The sequence below is a fragment of the Octopus sinensis genome, linkage group LG21, assembly GCF_006345805.1.
Source record: "Octopus sinensis linkage group LG21, ASM634580v1, whole genome shotgun sequence".
Taxonomy (NCBI): domain Eukaryota; kingdom Metazoa; phylum Mollusca; class Cephalopoda; order Octopoda; family Octopodidae; genus Octopus; species Octopus sinensis.
In genome coordinates, this window is record NC_043017.1 from 6,432,932 (window position 1) to 6,450,431 (window position 17,500).

Below are 17,500 nucleotides of genomic sequence, written 5' to 3' on the forward strand. Positions count from 1 at the left end.
TAGTGTTTCCATTGCACAGATTTCTTACATTCTCCTTTGCTTTATTTCGAGACTTGTCTGTTTTCTTCAATTAGCGTCTGTTGTCTTTGCACATGACAATTATCCAGCAAAAGTTTTGAGACGATTCAGCTAGTATTTGAGCTAATTTCTCTGAACGGGAAGTTTCCACGGTATTAATTGTAACTATTTACCTTGGGTATTTATTTACAATTACACCATTGTCGCTAAACACTATCTTAAAGTGCGCCTTTTATCTCGTTGAATTGCTCTAAGCGAATTTGACCATAAAAATTTCAGAAATTTAGTATTTTTTAGGTAATTATAAAATTAGTCAAACCCATTTTCATGCAATTAAATGTGTAAAGTTCCTGACATTTTCATACTTTTTGCGCCTGCTATTTCAGAATTCTACGCATACGTGAAACATCAGCTGAAAGTACATTCAATAATGTATTCATACATGCAACGGCGTAAAGAGGCATAACAGTAGCTCCGACGGCATGAAAATAGGTCTGACAAATTTTATTAATATCTTAAGAAATACTAAATTTCCAACATTTCGAACACTAAATTTCCAAATTCGTTTAGAGAAATTCAATAACATAAAAATCGACCAGCTTATGGAAAATGGCTTCCAGGCCAGGTTCCAAAAGTGGCAGGAATGCTAGGAATGGTGTGTTTCTGTACAAGGAGGCTATTTTTATGGAAATACTGTTAAAACTTGGGTGAATAAGTTATTTTTTATTAAACCTAACTAGTCCAGGATCATTTTGATACCACCTCATATTTGGTGTGTGTGTGTGGTGTCTGTATATATATTATATATATATATATATATATATAATATTTATATATAATATATATATTATATATATATATATTATATATATTATTTAAACTCACATGAGTTCAAAAAGGCTTGACACTTCCTGATTGCTCTGATGTCAGTGCACCTAATTAATTAATGACAGTTATATCCGATGAAGGAGAACCAGTTTGACAACATTAATTACATTATTGCAAATGAATTATTCTTAATTAATATCATGATTGCTCTCCTGATGTATCCCTTTAGAGGTATGATATCTTAGTCATATTCTATTTGCTTGTTAATACCTCTATCAGATGCATGCCTTTTATACTTATCACTTAGGATATTAATAAATGAGGCTGTGCTGAAAATTCCTGGCTTTCGGTAACAGAAAGTACAGGAGGATCAGTTAATTATGATTTTATTCAACATTTTTCCCTCCCAGATTCACGCCCTCATTGCCCATCCTTCAGCTTTTCTGAGCCCTGTAAATGAAGTTGAAATGTTTGTCCTCCAACCAGACCTTTTACGATACTCTTTTCAGCAACCCCTTGTAATATAACTGTGTATGGAACAATTCATAGATTGGCAAATAGGAACAACAGCTTGGTTAAAAAGTTTGTCACACAGCCACATAATTTTGATGTATGTTACCTTAATTAATTATGTTGCAGCATCATCTTTGGGTTGCTTTAATTCCTCTGATCTGATGATCTTGCATCCTTTATTTGCTTGGATTTGTGAATATACAATTTTTTTTGTATAATGTCAAACATGTATATTACTGCAAACATGTAAGTATAATTTCTACCACAGTATAATGAATACTACATGAAGAAGGTTATGAAACAGCTGTAATCCTAAAAACGTCATGTAATTAAATAAATATATATTCACCACTCATACCTGCTGACTTTTGGAGTCAAACCAAATAGAGATATTTTGAAATTACTTAAATGATTTATGTATTAAATGATTTAAAAATCATTTAATGTATAAATGTTTGTTGTGTTCTTGAGCAAGACACTTTATTTCATGTTGCTCCTGTTTCCTCAGCTGTAAAAATGAGTTGCAACATCACTGATGTGAAGCTGTATCAGCCTTGCCTTTCCCTTGGATAACATCAGTGGCATGGAGAGAGGAGGCTGGTATGCATGGGCAGTTGCTGGTCTTCTGTAAAACAACCTTGCCTGGACTTGTGCCTAGGAAGGACACTTTCTAGGTGCGATCCCAAAGGGGTCTTTACTTTTTACTCCTTATTGATTTCAAAATATCTTTATTTGGTTTGACCTCATTCTTACAACTTATTATGACTTGATAACGGTAAAAAAATCACCAATCAAGACCCCACATATATGGATTTTCTAACATAGAATCAGAGGAGTTTGTTATATTTTGACTCAAGTCAAAAACTTCTAGTTACTCTGCCTTGCTTATTAGCATAACACAATATTATATATATATATACATATATATCTATATATATATATATATATATATATTATATATATATATATTATATATATATGAAAAAACAAGTCAAAATAGAAAATGCTAAAATACTTTTATAAAGAACATGTTCTTTATAAAATTATTTAGCATTTTCTATTTTGACTTGTTTTTTCATATATATCAACTCGTTGGTTCCTTTCATCCCTGTGTTTAATATATATATATAATATATATTAGTATATATAATATATATACCGATAAGAAAAACACATAAATGTGAAACAAGGTGGTGAAAAAAGAGTACTCAAATACCAGTGATAGAGTAATATGGTTTATTTAAAGCAGCAGAACATTCACTTTAAAGTGAGGCCACAGGAATTCAGCAACAATAATTTCTTTTATTCTTTTTAAAAGTGTGGCAAATTGTATTGGGGTTGCCTTTCCCTTGGATATATATATATCATCCGATGTGTGCGTTCGCCAGCCTCATCTGGCCCTGTGTCGGTGGCACATAAATAAAAAAAAAAAAAAAAAAAAAACACCATCCGAAGACCCGCAAGACTATTCAGGCCATAACCCGTGGCCCTACCTGGGACGTAGTCAGTCACCTGTGCATACCTTCCTTCTTGTGAACTTGTGAATGACCTGTTGAGGCAAGTGAAATCAAATCATATCAATCAAAACAAATCAAACAAAGATGACATAGATGGAATTTGTATCTTTGTTGTACCCAGTGGCGGTGGCCCACAAGAAAATCATCCGAACGTGGCCGTAGCCAGTACCGCATAACTGGCTCGTGCTTTGGGGACGTAACACCACCATCCGATCGTGGCCGTCCGCCATGCCTCATCTGCACCTGGGTCGGTGTTTCGGTGGCACATAAAAACACCATCCGAGCGTGGCCGTCTGCCAGCCTCGTCTGGCACCTGTGTCGGTGGCACATAAAAACACCATCCGAGCGTGGCCGTTCGCCAGCCTCGTCTGGCACCTGTGTCGGTGGCACATAAAATCACCCACTACAAACTCTCGAGTGTTGGCGTTAGGAAGGGCATCCAGCTGTAGAAACACTGCCAGATCTGACTGCCTGTGCAGCCTTCGGCTCCCCAGACCCCCAGTATAACCGTCCAACCCATGCTAGCATGGAAAACGACGCTAAATGATGATGATGATGATGATGATGATTATAAATATATATATCTTATATATATATATATATGTATATATATGTATATTATTACATACATACACATTTTTTTAATGTTGCACAGGACCCGCTTTAAGTGAACTTTAAAGTGAGGCACAGGAAATCACAGCAACAATAATTTCTTTTATTCTTTTTAAGTGTGGTAAATTGTATGGGGTGTTGTGCCTTCCCTTGAATATAGATATAATATTATATATATATATATATATATATATATATATATATATATATATGTATATATATTATATATATATACATACATACACATTTTTTAAGTGTTGCACAGGAACCCGCTTTAAAGTGAACTTTAAAGTGAGGCACAGGAAATTCAGCAACAATAATTTCTTTTATTCTTTTTAAGTGTGGCAAATTGTTGCCTTTCCCTTGGATAACACTGGTGGCATGGAGAGGGGAGGCCGGTGTGCATGGGCCACAGCTGGTCTTCCATAATCAACCTTGTCCAGACTTAGTTAGTTAGTTAATTTTTTGACTCAAAAAGCAAAAAGGCAAGGCCATGTAGGGGGACATGAAGTTATGTACAGGGTGGTGTTCATGTAAAGAGTTCACGCCACTTGTGGTCAAGGGAGACTTTGAACCGAGCGGTCGTCGGCATCTTCACCATCTCGTCTGGCAGCTTATTCCACGGATCCGCAACCCGGACGGAGAAAGCCCCTCTCCTTCGATTGAGATGAAATCGTCGCAGATAGAGCTTTTTGGATTGACCCCACAGCTGACGCTCTGGAGCAGGAGTGAAGAACAGCTCCTTCGAGAGGTTACACTTTCCGCTTATGATGTTGTGAGCAAGAATGAGATCACCACGGCGTCGTCGTTTTTCTAGAGAATAAAGGTCGAGCGTCTTCAGCCTTTCTTCATAAGACAATTCTTGAGACCAAGAACCATGGGGTAGCCAGCTTCTGGACTCTTTCGAGATGCTGTATGTCTTGAGGAGATAAGGAGAAGAGGCTTGAATCCGTACTCCAATATGGGTCTCACCAGCGTGACATAGAGCGGTAGGAATATGGCTGCTGTGAGCATTTCAAATGACCGTCGAATCAAGAACAGAACTCCGCGTGCCTTGTTGGCAGCATGGACGCACTGGGCTGAAGGCGAAAAGGAGGAATCCACCAAGATACCCAGGTCCTTTACCTGATCGGTCCTCTCCAGCAGCAGACGACCGGCTCGAAATCAAGTTGAGTTGCAGGAGGGAGGCCAACAGGCAGATGACAGCACTTTGACACGTTCAGACACAGGTCCCATTCGCTAGACCATCTCCAAATTTGGTGGAGGCATCGACGAAGATCCTCTATATCACCGCGAGGAGCGACCAGTTTCACATCGTTGGCAAATAGAAGGGTGTGTTGCGTGAGGTCGTCGGGCAAGTCATTTATGAAAACTAAGAACAATAAGGGCCCAAGCACTGAACCTTGAGGCACGCCACTGCTCGCATTGGAGACATCGGACCGCGAACCATTAACTTGGACTTGGAAGGAGCGATCTGAGAGGAAGGCACCAACCCATCGAACAATATCCGGATGGAAACTATATGCTTGAAGCTTGACAAGTAATAGGCGGTGGTTTACCGAGTCAAAAGCTTTGGCAAAGTCCAATAAAACGATGTCAACAGCATCACTATCATCGAGGATGCGCGTCACCAATTCTTTCATTACCAGTAAGTTGGTCAAGCATGATCTCTTCGGCACGAAGCCGTGTTGGGAATCAGAGATAGAGGCTGTGTTTTGGAGGTGGAGCATCATACTTTTCTTAAGGATGGTTTCGGACATCTTGCTGATTATTGATGTAAGGGAAACCGGTCGGTAGTTAAGCGGGTCTTCGCGGCTCCCTTTCTTGAAAATTGGGCAGATTATCGCTGTTCTCCAGTCCGCAGGTATAACACCCGTCGCCAATGACATATTAAATAGACGTGTTAAGGGCTCGCAGATGACCGGAGCCAACGCTTTGATAACCCGTGGGTGTATGCCGTCAGGGCCGTGACCCTTGTTGACATCGAGGCCTTGAATAACGCGTTCGACTTCGTCCCGCGTGATGACCAATCGAAGCATTGGAAGTACCGATCTATCAAATGGAGGGGGTTCACGACCATCATCTTGTTTGAAAATAGTTGAAAAAGCCTCGGCAAATAATTGACTCTGTTGATAAGGGTCCTCAATCGTTATGCCTCTTGAGTCAACCAACGTTGTAATTTGGTTGTTCAAGCGGGAATTCCGTTGGACATGGGCAAAGAAAGCTTTTGGATTGCTACTGGCGTTTGCCGCGATTCTGTATTCATATCTGAAGCGTTCTTCCTTTTCAATTTTCACGGCTCGGTCTCGTTGAGTTTCGTACACCTCAAAAGCTGCAGTCGAATCCAGAGTTTTGAATTCAGCCCAAGCAATATCTCTGAGTCTAAGTTCTCGTTTAACCTTCTTCGTCACCCAGGGCTTGTGTTTCTTCTTCTTGGGAAGCCCAACGAGAACTGCTTGGTCAGTCAACCAGATTACATATGCTTTGAGGGACGACCATAGTTTGTCAACTGAGGACAACGTCATCAGGGATCGCCAGTCCAGAAGCGCGGAAGCCTCGGTTAGAATTTCAAGATTAATTGCAGAGAAGACTCTACGTGGCAGCGAAGTAGTCGTGGGCGCAGAAAAAGTGGAGTGCATGACGAACTTCAGGACCGCATGATCACTCTTGGCAAGAGGGGCGCTCACAGATACGTCTGACACTGATCTTGGATAGCAGGAGAATACCAGATCCAGCATAGATGGCTGCTGCCCAGACCGATGCCCTGTCGGATATTCGACATGTTGCGATAGAAAACAATCTTCAGCCACGTCAAGAAGGGCCTGACCGAACCGGGAAGATGATGTACAAATTGATGCGGGCCAATCGATCGTGGGAGCGTTGAAGTCTCCTAATATCAAACAGTCATTAGAAGCTGAAACGAATATTATCGCTTCGAGTAAATGAGCATCCTCCTGGGGGTCGGTAAGAGGCGGCCTGTAGACAGCTAACACGGGCAGGCAAAACCCGGATAGGCTCAGCTTGCAATAGACGGCATCGGATTTTGTTGTAGGTTGAGCATTAGTGGGTAGAATACCGCTGGACGGTTTGAGATCAGATTTAACATACACAGCAACACCTCCACCGCGTCTTTTTTCTCTGTCACATCTGAAGAGGGCGTAGCCTTGTAGGTGGATTTCCGAGTCCTTTACTGCTGGAATTAGCCAAGTCTCGGTGATCGCTATCACATCAGGGGAATCACGCATGGCCAGTGTAAATAGTTCGCTGAACTTTGGAAATAAGGAGCACGAGTTGGTATAGACGATGCTGAGCTGTGAAATTTGAGGGGTGGGAGTTGGGGAACAAGCAGAATAAGGGGTATCAGAGATAGCATCGTTGACGGGGGTATCTACTTTACTTCAATTCGCCCTCGATTCACTTTCCCTGCGACCAGAGGTAGGACTTGATTATTTGTCCATCTTGGATGCGTAAACCCTTCTCTCCCATTTGTTTTCTCATCTTCAGTACGGATATTAGGTTTCTCCGGCGAATTCTCTCTCTCAGTGAGTATTCCTCGCGAAAACCCATATTGGGGTCCTCCCAGGCATGCATCTGAGCTCTGTTCAGAAAGGTTGAAGCCTCCTGATCGGAAGAAAAGATTACTCTTATTGGGCGTGGTCTAGTGTCTGAGGTTGAGTTCGCTTGGAAACTTCCTAGCCGAGCGACCTTATGGATACTGACCTTATGGATACTTGTGCCTGGGAGGGTAATTTTTCTAGATGCAATCCCACGGCCAGTCATGACCGAAGTGGGTCTCAGCAATATATATATGTATATATATATATATGTATATATATATATATATATATATATATATATATATATATATATATATATAATATATATATACATATATACATATATACGATACAACCTCAAGACAACGAATAAGTAAAGAAAATCTCTTTATTACAAAATACAAGCCACTTCTAAACGGGTCTACGACAAACAATTAATATACCTCAACTTTAGAATAAAAGAAATATATATACACACACAAATATTACACTCCATAGAATCCATTACTAATCAGCCCCTTCATAGCTATACTTACACCCATTCATATTCTCCTCCTCTGTTTTTTTTCTTCTTCTTCTTCTTCCTCTTCTTCTTCATCATCATCATTATCATCATCATCGTCGTCATCATCATCACCACCATCATCACCACCATCTTCTCCTTCTCCTCCTCCTTCTTCTTCTCATCATTATCATCATCATCGTCATAATCATCACCACCATCACCATCATCGTCATCTTCTCCTTCTCCTCTTCTTCTTCTCTTCTTCTTCTTCTTCTCTTCTACTTCTCCCCTACCCCTTAACTTTGTCACTAATGTTTTTTAGTATAACACCTACGCTAATTCTATAAACAAGCCTGTCAATATAATATTCTCCTGAATTGAACTGAGACTGCCAGCCGCCACTGACCATTCAAAATACGACCATCAGGGCACTCCCAGATTCTCCCACCCCCCTTTCCTCACCAGCCTTCTTCCTCTACTACCCTACCAAGAACTCACAACGACCTCCGACACACAAGTGCAAACAAGGAGTCAGAGAAAGGCAGAATGCCACTTAAATCTGAACACTACTATAGAAATATTCTTTTAAAAAAACTTTTCTTCTAATTTTTCTAAATTTAATTATTTAATCGTTACAGTTGAAAAGGTCTCAAAATGACCGAAACCGGTACTGAAATGTTCACTATAAAATTATTTTAGCATTTTCTATTTTTGACTTGTTTTTTCATATATATATATATATATATATATATATATATATATATATATATATATATATATATAAAAACATAGTTAATAAACATGAAGAACAAACACAAAAAAACAACAATGTGAAGTTTTAGCAGACGCTCAGTGAAGGAAAGAAATGTGGTTTTGCATTTCAAACAAAACTCTGCTTCAGAAATAGGTGAAAGTACAATAGAAAAGGAAGATGAAGGGGGGGAAAAACGCCAACGATTCACATGTGGTGGCATTTTGAAAAAAAAATATATATATATATATATATATAGGAGTGGCTGTGTGGTAAGTAGCTTGCTAACCAGCCACATGGTTCCGGGTTCAGTCACACTGCGTGGCATCTTGGGCAAGTGTCTTCTACTATAGCCTCGGGCCGACCAATGCCTTGTGAGTGGATTTGGTAGACGGAAACTGAAAGAAGCCTGTCGTATATATGTATATATATATATGTATGTGTGTTTGTTTGTGTGTCTGTGTTTGTCCCCCTAGCATTGCTTGACAACCCATGCTGGTGTGTTTATGTCCCCGTTACTTAGCGGTTCGGCAAAAGAGACCGATAGAATAAGTACTGGGCTTACAAAAAGAATAAGTCCCGGGGTCTAGTTGATCGATTAAAGGCGGTGCTCCAGCATGGCCGCAGTCAAATGACTGAAACAAGTAAAAGAGATATCGTGTTTGTATTTGGTTTGCAAGATTATTTATCTGAATGCAAAAGGTCTTGGCCATTGCCTCCATGAGGCCCGACATTCAAAAGGAACTCAGCCACCTTGCCTCTGTGAGGCCCAACACATGAAAGGAACACAGCTACTTTACCTCCGTGAGGCCTGCTCGAAAAAAACACAGCTACTTTGCCTCCGTGAGGCCCAATGCTTGAAAGGGACTCAGTCATGTTGCCTCCGTCAGGCCCAACACTCAAAAGGTCTTCAGCCAGGCCCAATATTCAGAGGTTGAATATTTTTTCTTTGCATGCCACCAGCATGGATGCATTTTTAAAAATCATTTTATATTTTTTGCTAATTGTTTTTTTTTTACATTTTATATATATATATATATTATTTATTAAAAACCAATGGTATTAACCCTTAACCACCAAAAAAGGTGTTCCGCTTATTCAGACAAATGCATTTCTGTCTCCTGGACATCCATTCTCAGAACATGGAGGTTTTCGAAACTTTGGACACTATTGAGAAACTGCAAGTTGACCTCATTCAGCAGATCCTTCTTCTGGGAGCCCACCTAAACCAACAACATAAGGTAAGTTGAACTTCTTTCGATGCACTCAGCCACTTTCTAGCAATGTTAGTCAGCCAAACTAGCGCATAATGGGAAAATACTATAAATTAAGTTGACCCTGAAATGTGAATACAAATGGAACAAAATAAGTTTCGCGTAAATCAGACCAGTGGCTTTTGAAGATATTCAAGTTTTTGCGGGTATAAATGCCCAAAACGGTGCATAATGGGAAAATACTCTGAAAATAACAATCCTGAAAGGGAAGAAACTGTAACCTTGCCATCACAATGTCTAAACTTTCCATTAGACATTATGATGGGCAAAATATTTTAAAGTGAAAATGACTTTAAAATACGTTAAATATTCTGTAAAAGACCCGTTCGTAACTACTGTGTGAAATAGTTTTTTTTTTCCATAGGTTTTTTCGAGTCCATTCAATGTGTCCCACTGCAAAAGATTTGGCTGCTATCTCTAGCAGGCCCTGTCCTAAAACCACCACAGGTGGCGATAACAATAACATTATACATGTGTTCACGACGTACAGCAACAGTTCCAAATTTCACGACATGATTTTCATTTCTTACAATATTATTTCTATCTATCTATCTATCTATCTCTCTCTCTCTCTCTCTCTCTCTCTCTCTCTCTCTCTCTCCTCTCTCTCTCTCTCTCTCTCCTCTCTCTCTCTCCTCTCTCTCTCTCCTCTCTCTCTCATGTGAATGTGAATAGTGTATCGACAGATCGGCTCCAAGTAAGTTGGCTTTATTTGTACGAAAAAAAAACTGTTTTAAAATATTTTTCGTCAAAGGGATGTTCAACATTTTCTCCTTCAATCTAAGTAAAGGATCTTTTCACTTTGACCGGCAGATTTTAAAAATAATTTCTTTGTAACTAAGCACTTTTAATCTTCGTATACTGGTAGAATGTGTCACATAAAACATCTTTTTCTCATGGCTTTCTTGAGAAAATTCTGTAGTTTGTAAGCTATTTGTTGTTAAATTTCTTGCATTTTGGCAATTTCAACAAATCAATGACGTCTATTGAGGTGAACACAATCACTGCTGTTGTTTGCCTCTATCTGTCCGTCCGTCCAAGCGTTCTTATTTGTTTCCACTCATATACGATACATTTCTTTCTGCAGGCGTTCTTATTCGTGTGAAGTTATTACCCTCTGTTTCTCTCTGCCTACAACAACCATTTTCATTTCCGTAAATTATGCTAATTTTTAAAAAGAATATTTATTTAGGTTTTCCATTCTTACATCATGTCTCGACGAGTAAGAAAGAAAACATCCGGTTGGTCTATAGACAGTACGAAGAGAGTGCGGCTAAGCAGGCGACATAATGAATCGGATTTAATCCTTTCAAGAGTCAGGGGAAACGGTGACGTTGCTAGTGTCATGGCCGCAACACTGGTTAAAACAACAAACAATGGTAGTGAGAGCAAATGGTGTGTGCAACATTGATAAAAACTCAAATACAGGAAACCTCTTCCAGCACACTAGGCTAATTGTTTGGGATGAATGTCCTTTGATTCAGAAGGAAAGCTTCGAAGCCCTTCAGTTTATTCTACTTGACATATGCGAAAGCAATGAGCTGTTCAGTGACATTTTGACAATTTGCTGAGGGGGATTTCCGTCAGCTTCTACAAGAAGTGAAAAAAAGGGAAATGATGCAGACATGGAAAACGTGTGCATTACAAAATCATACTTATGGCGAAGCTTCGAAAAATTTCAGCTGAAGACAATCATGCGATTGTGTGAGGGAGCCGAGGACTACTCACATTTCCTATTGGATGTTGGAGAAGATAAGACCTAAAACAATGAAAATAGTGAAATTATTTTGCCAAAAGAAATGATAGGCGCAGGAGTGGCTGTGTGGTAAGTAGCTTGCTAACCAACCACATGGTTCCGGGTTCAGTCCCACTGCGTGACATCTTGGGCAAGTGTCTTCTGCTATAGCCCCGGGCTGACCAATGCCTTGTGAGTGGATTTGGTAGACGGAAACTGAAAGAAGCCTGTCGTATATATGTATATATATATATATATATATATATATATATATATATATATATATATATATATATATATATATATATATATATATGTATGTATTTGTGTGTGTGTTTGTGTGTCTGTGTTTGTCCCCCTAGCATTGCTTGACAACCGATGCTGGTGTGTTTACGTCCCCGTCACTTAGCGGTTCGGCAAAAGAGACCGATAGAATAAGTACTGGGCTTACAAAGAATAAGTCCCGGGGTAGATTTGCTCGACTAAAGGCGGTGCTCCAGCATGGCCGCAGTCAAATGACTGAAACAAGTAAAAGAGTAAAGAGAGATACTCCAAGCAACAACTATGGAAGAATGCATTGACTTCATTTACCCCACATTTGAAAATCCAGGTGAAGCGTTTGAGAACAATTTCATCCAAGTACCTCTCAATCAAATGATGAGAAGCGTCAATTCCACCTGTATCAGATGCTTCCCTGAAATCATAAAAGAATACTGATCCTATAATTCTGTGAGTGATGGTGCCAATGCCACTCATTTCCTGACTGAATTGCTTGATCCAGTTGAATTATCAGGACTGCCACCACATAAGCTGGAATGGGAAAACGGATCGCCCATAATTCTAACGAGAAGCTTGAATCCTCCAAGGTTTTGTATTGGGACGCGTATGATCGTGGAAGAACTGCACGACAGTCTCATAGTAGGGATAATCGGCACTGCTGCTTTCAGAAATGAAATTGTTATGACACCAAGAATAACAATTAATCTCTCTGAAGGTGAGGACATCCCTTTGCCGCGAAGCTATTTCCCAGTTCAATCATGCTTTGCTAAGACAATTCATAAAGCACAAGGACAAACTATGGACAACGTCTTGCTCTATCTGGAATGATCTGTATTCCAACACGGTCATCTGTATGTCGCGGCGAGCTGGCAGAAACGTTAGCACGCCGGGCGAAATGCTTAGCGGCATTTCGTCTGCGTTTATGCATTTATGCATGTATGTTATTATGTGTAACGTCTGCGCTACGTTCTGAGTTCAAATTCCGCCGAGGTCGACTTTGCCTTTCATCCTTTGGGGGTCAATAAATTAAGTACCAGTTACGCACTGGGGTCGATGTAATCGACTTAATACCTATGTCTGTATGTCGCCCTTAGTCGTGCAAAATCTAAAGGAGAATGTCAGAGTGTTTATGAAGGATGCCCAGTCCACTAAGAATGTTGTCAATAAAAGCATTCTAGCAAACAAACTGTAACAGCGTCAAAGTGAGAAATTATCCCTTCTGACGTCAGAACGTGAAAAGAAAAGGGAAAACTAAGACAAGTATGAAGAATTTCCTTCATTTCAATGCAATGATGAATTCAGTTTCGATGTTGTTATGACCTGAACCGCCAGTGCCCCAAAGGAGCCATTTACGCGTGATATGAATGTCACATTCGTTGAAAGCAGGCGAAATAACCTAGAAAAGAAAAAATCCCACGAAACAAAACTCCATTGCTGGGAAATTCAGAGTTTCCCGGGAAACTCCGAGGTTCCCAAATCCCTCACCCTTTTCTTTTTCGGAAGGAATAGCTTGCGGTGAGTTTGGAAGTTGAATGCATTCGAAAAAAATCCTGTGGAAAAAATTATTTCACACTGAAGTACAAATGGGTCCTTTACAAAATATTTATCCAAGATAAGGACAAGCATATGAATTGAAGGGTCGATGGAACTAATAAAGCAAGGGCTGAGCGTCTGGCAGAAGAGCGGGAAAGAGAGAGAAGCAGGAGCGAGATCAGGAATCAAACACTTGAAGAGCTGAGCATCTGGTGAACAAAGGAAAGATATAAAAGCAGGAGACGTCATGAATCGGATGCTCATATGAATACAAACACTATAGAACAAAGTTTTGCATAAATCAGACCACGGATCAGTGAGATACGTGGGTTTTTGGGGGTACCTTCATAGATAGCCAAATCAGTGTATAGTGGGGGAAATGCTTTGCAAGTAAGGTAACACTGAAATGTGAATACTCACAGAATAACAAAATATTTTGCATAAATCGGTCCATAGATTTCACAGATTCGTAGTTTTTCCGGGTACCTTGAAATATTGGTAACCCAACGGGTCATGGGTAATCTAGTATATATATATATAAATAAGGCGGCGAGCTGGCAGAAACGTTAGCACGCCGGGCGACCTGCGCAGCCGTATTTCGTCTGTCGTTACGTTCCGAGTTCAAATTCCGCCGAGGTCGACTTTGCCTTTCATCCTTTCGGGGTCGATAAATTAAGTACCAGTTACGCACTGGGGTCGATGTAATCGACTTAATACCTTTGTCTGCCCTTGTTTGTCCCCTCTGTGTTTAGCCCCTTGTGGGTAGTAAAGAAATATATATATATATAAATTTCTATGTAAATGAGAATAAGGCCATTATTTGAATAACGATCAAATCAAGTGGCAGCATGGGAAGAAAAAACCTTTTGAGTTATGATTATAACTAAAATTATAAATGAGGGTATCTACGAGATACCACCATGCTAGAAATAACAGTCAAAACCTGACTTTACAACCACATCACGTAATCTGTACTGCACATGTATTCAGTACATGTAATCAGTGTGTGTGTGTGTGTGTGTGTGTGTGTGTGTGTGTGTGTGTATGTATGTATGTATGTATGTATGTATGTATGTATGTATGTATATAGGATGTATGTATGTAAGTATATATACTACACATTCATATATAAGGTGAGTACCATTCTCATTGCAGGGTGACTTTCAGAGAGTTCTTGAAACAATGAGTACAAGAAACCCAGCACTACTTCCCCAACAAGGTAAGCTTTATTGATTGGATCTTCCGGTAAGAATCCAAGTATCACCTCATTCCTGCCCAAACCGCTTAACAAACCCACACTTCAAAACTTCTTCATTGGTTAAAGGTGGACCGTTTGTTTCCACAGAATTTGAAATACCAAAGTGATATGTAACTATTAACACTGCTATGAATTTATGTATCTCTTATTTGTTTCAGTCATTTGATTGTGGCCATGTTGGGGCAATGCACTGAAGAATTTTATTTTAAAGAATTGACTTCTGTACTAATTTTCTTTTACATCCAGTACTTATTCTATCATTTTTGTTTGACAAAAGGCTAAGTTACAGGGACGTAAACAAACCAACACTAATTGTCAAATAGTGGCTGGGAACAAGCACAGACACCAAGACACATTAGCAAGACCATCAATCTATATATATAAAGCTGAAGTTGTCTGTGTGTGTGTGTGTGTGTGTGTGGCAGGTTTGGTAGCCTTCAACTAACACTATCTCCTCCGAGACCCTGCGGCGCAAGTTGACCAAACTTGGGAGTATGATAGAAGAAGGCTTGCTCTTCATTTCGTAGAAGAAAAAATCAAATCGGACCATGTTAACACCAAAAATTATTTACATCGAAAACGTGCTTTTTTTATAGGAAAATCCCTATTTTTACGATTTTTGTACTGCTGTGCCGCCATTTTTCAGTGTATTTCAACCAGAAAAATGTTCACTTAAAGAGACAAGCTACATAATGCAACATTTTTACTTTTCAAAAATTCCAATTCTAAAAGGTCGAAAAGAAAACAAACCCGAGCAACGCCGGGCTATACTGCTAGTAAAAAGATAAAGCTGTAGCTATACTCATCTATTGTTATACCAACAGCCGTCTACGTCTGGCGAAACCCGGAAGAAGACGGTGAAGGTCTCTCAGTTACTGGTCGCGTTCCATTAATGCTGCCTGCATTCAGCCCTGGACATCTCTTTCCGGAACAGAGTGAGAAAGAAAGAAGTGATGAGAAGAGCAGGCAAGGGAAGTTTACAAGACATGATGACTATGGAGGGACATGTAGGTGTCTTTACACCTCCATGATGTTTTCAAGTTTCCAGTAGGAATCCTTTGGGGATCCCCGTCTCACGACCCACATGTCCGACAGATTTCTGTGGGGATCGTTGGAGGGTTTTCCAACACTTGTTTTTCCTTTGGGCAGCTGGTTGATGACCATGGTCCTTCTGAACGCTACTTGTGGATCTCGTGCAAAGATCCATCTAATTCAAACTTACTTCAGATGCAAACAGTGAATCTTTGAGAAAATGTCTCCTAAATTGTCTTTACACCTCCACAATGTTTTCATGCTTCCAGTAGGAATGATTTGGGGATTCTTGTCTCACAGCCCATTTGTCAAACAGTTTTTTGTGGGAATCAGTGGAGGGTTTCCAGCAATTGTTTTTCCTTTGCAGGGCCAGTTGATGACCATGATCCTTCTGAATGCTGGCAGAAACGTTAGCACGCCGAGCGAAATGCTTTGCGGTATTTCATCTGTCGCTACGTTCTGAGTTCAAATTCTGCCGAGGTCGACTTTGCCTTTCATCCTTTCGGGGTCGATTAAATAAGTACCAGTTACGCACTGGGGTCGATATAATCGACTTAATCCGTTTGTCTGTCCTTTTTTGTCCTCTGTAATTTAGCCCCTTGTGGGTAGTAAAGAAATAGGTATTTCTTTACTACTATAATGAGTCATATAAAACACTGGAGGGAGGGTTATGGCTGGAATGTCTTTTAGTCATAGATCTGCTTCATCAAAGCTGTCATATTATAAAACAGTGGGAAGAGCAGTAACAATGCTGACACCACCATCACTACCTCTTCCTTCCAGTACTACTAATATTACCACCACTACCACAACCACCTTTACTGTCATCACTACTACTACTACCACCATCATTACTACCTTCACTGCTACCACCACCAACATCATCACTACAACCGCCACCACCACCACTCCTATTGTCATTGCTACTACCACCACCATTTCCATCACCACAGCTACTGCCACCAACAACATTGCCCGCCATTACTACTACTGCCACCACCACCATCACCACTACCACCTTCACCACTACCGTCTCCAACACTGCCACTTACGGTATCAGCTCCACCTTCTTAGCCATTGCCACCACTACCACCATCCATACCATCATGGAAGCACTCCGTCGGTTACGACGACGAGGGTTCCGGTTGATCCGAATCAACGGAACAGCCTGCTCGTGAAATTAACGTGTAAGTGGCTGAGCACTCCACAGACACGTGTACCCTTAACGTAGTTCTCGGGGATATTCAGCGTGACACAGAGAGTGACAAGGCCGGCCCTTTGAAATACAGGTACAACAGAAACAGGAAGTAAGAGTGAGAGAAAGTTGTGGTGAAAGAGTACAGCAGGGATCACCACCATCCCCTGCCGGAGCCTCGTGGAGCTTTTAGGTGTTTTCGCTCACAACGCCTGGTCTGGGAATCGAAACCGCGATCCTATGACCGCGAGTCCGCTGCCCTAACCACTGGGCCATTGCGCCTCCACATACCATCATAACCACCATTATGATGATCACAACTACAACTACAAATTAGACATTTCTCTATTGTAGCCTTGATCCATTATTTATTGAAGAACGAGGAAGAAGGGCTCACAATTGAACAACTCATAGACATGTTTACGAAACCTTTTGATATTGTTCTACAAAATGGTAAGTTGTTGTTGCTATTTGCTTTGGTTCACTGGTTTTTAAACAGAAAGATACTAGGATACCATTTCTCTGTTAATAAAAAGACAAAATAGATGTGCTTTCCTGGTGAGTGACTTGACATGAAACTGTGTTGAAACTAAAACAATTACAGCCTGGAAGATACATATTAGCCATTAAAAAACATGCAAAGTATGTTGTGTGGTCAGAGGTATGCTTTCGAATATCATGGTTCTGAGTTCAGTCCCACTGTGTGGTACCTTGGGCAAATGTTTTCTACTATAGCTTCAAGCTGACTAAACCAGAAGAAAGAGTGAGAGAAAGTTGTGGCGAAAGAGTACAGCGGGGATCGCCATAATACCCTGCCGCAGCCTCGTGGAGCTTTATGTGTTTTCGGTCAGTAAACATTCACAACGTCCGGTCTGGGAATCGAAACCGCGACC

The 17,500-nt window shown here is 40.4% G+C and overlaps 1 protein-coding gene across 1 annotated transcript in view; it reads left to right on the forward strand.

The window, feature by feature from the left end:
* The window catches only part of LOC115222949, a 36,024-nt gene that overhangs the window by 17,200 nt on the left and 1,324 nt on the right, over window positions 1-17,500 (forward strand). The window contains exons 5-7 of the mRNA XM_029793353.2: window positions 9,387-9,542; window positions 14,278-14,341; window positions 16,962-17,060. Of these exons, the coding sequence (XP_029649213.1) occupies window positions 9,387-9,542; window positions 14,278-14,341; window positions 16,962-17,060 (319 nt within the window). The remainder of the gene's footprint in view (window positions 1-9,386; window positions 9,543-14,277; window positions 14,342-16,961; window positions 17,061-17,500) is intronic.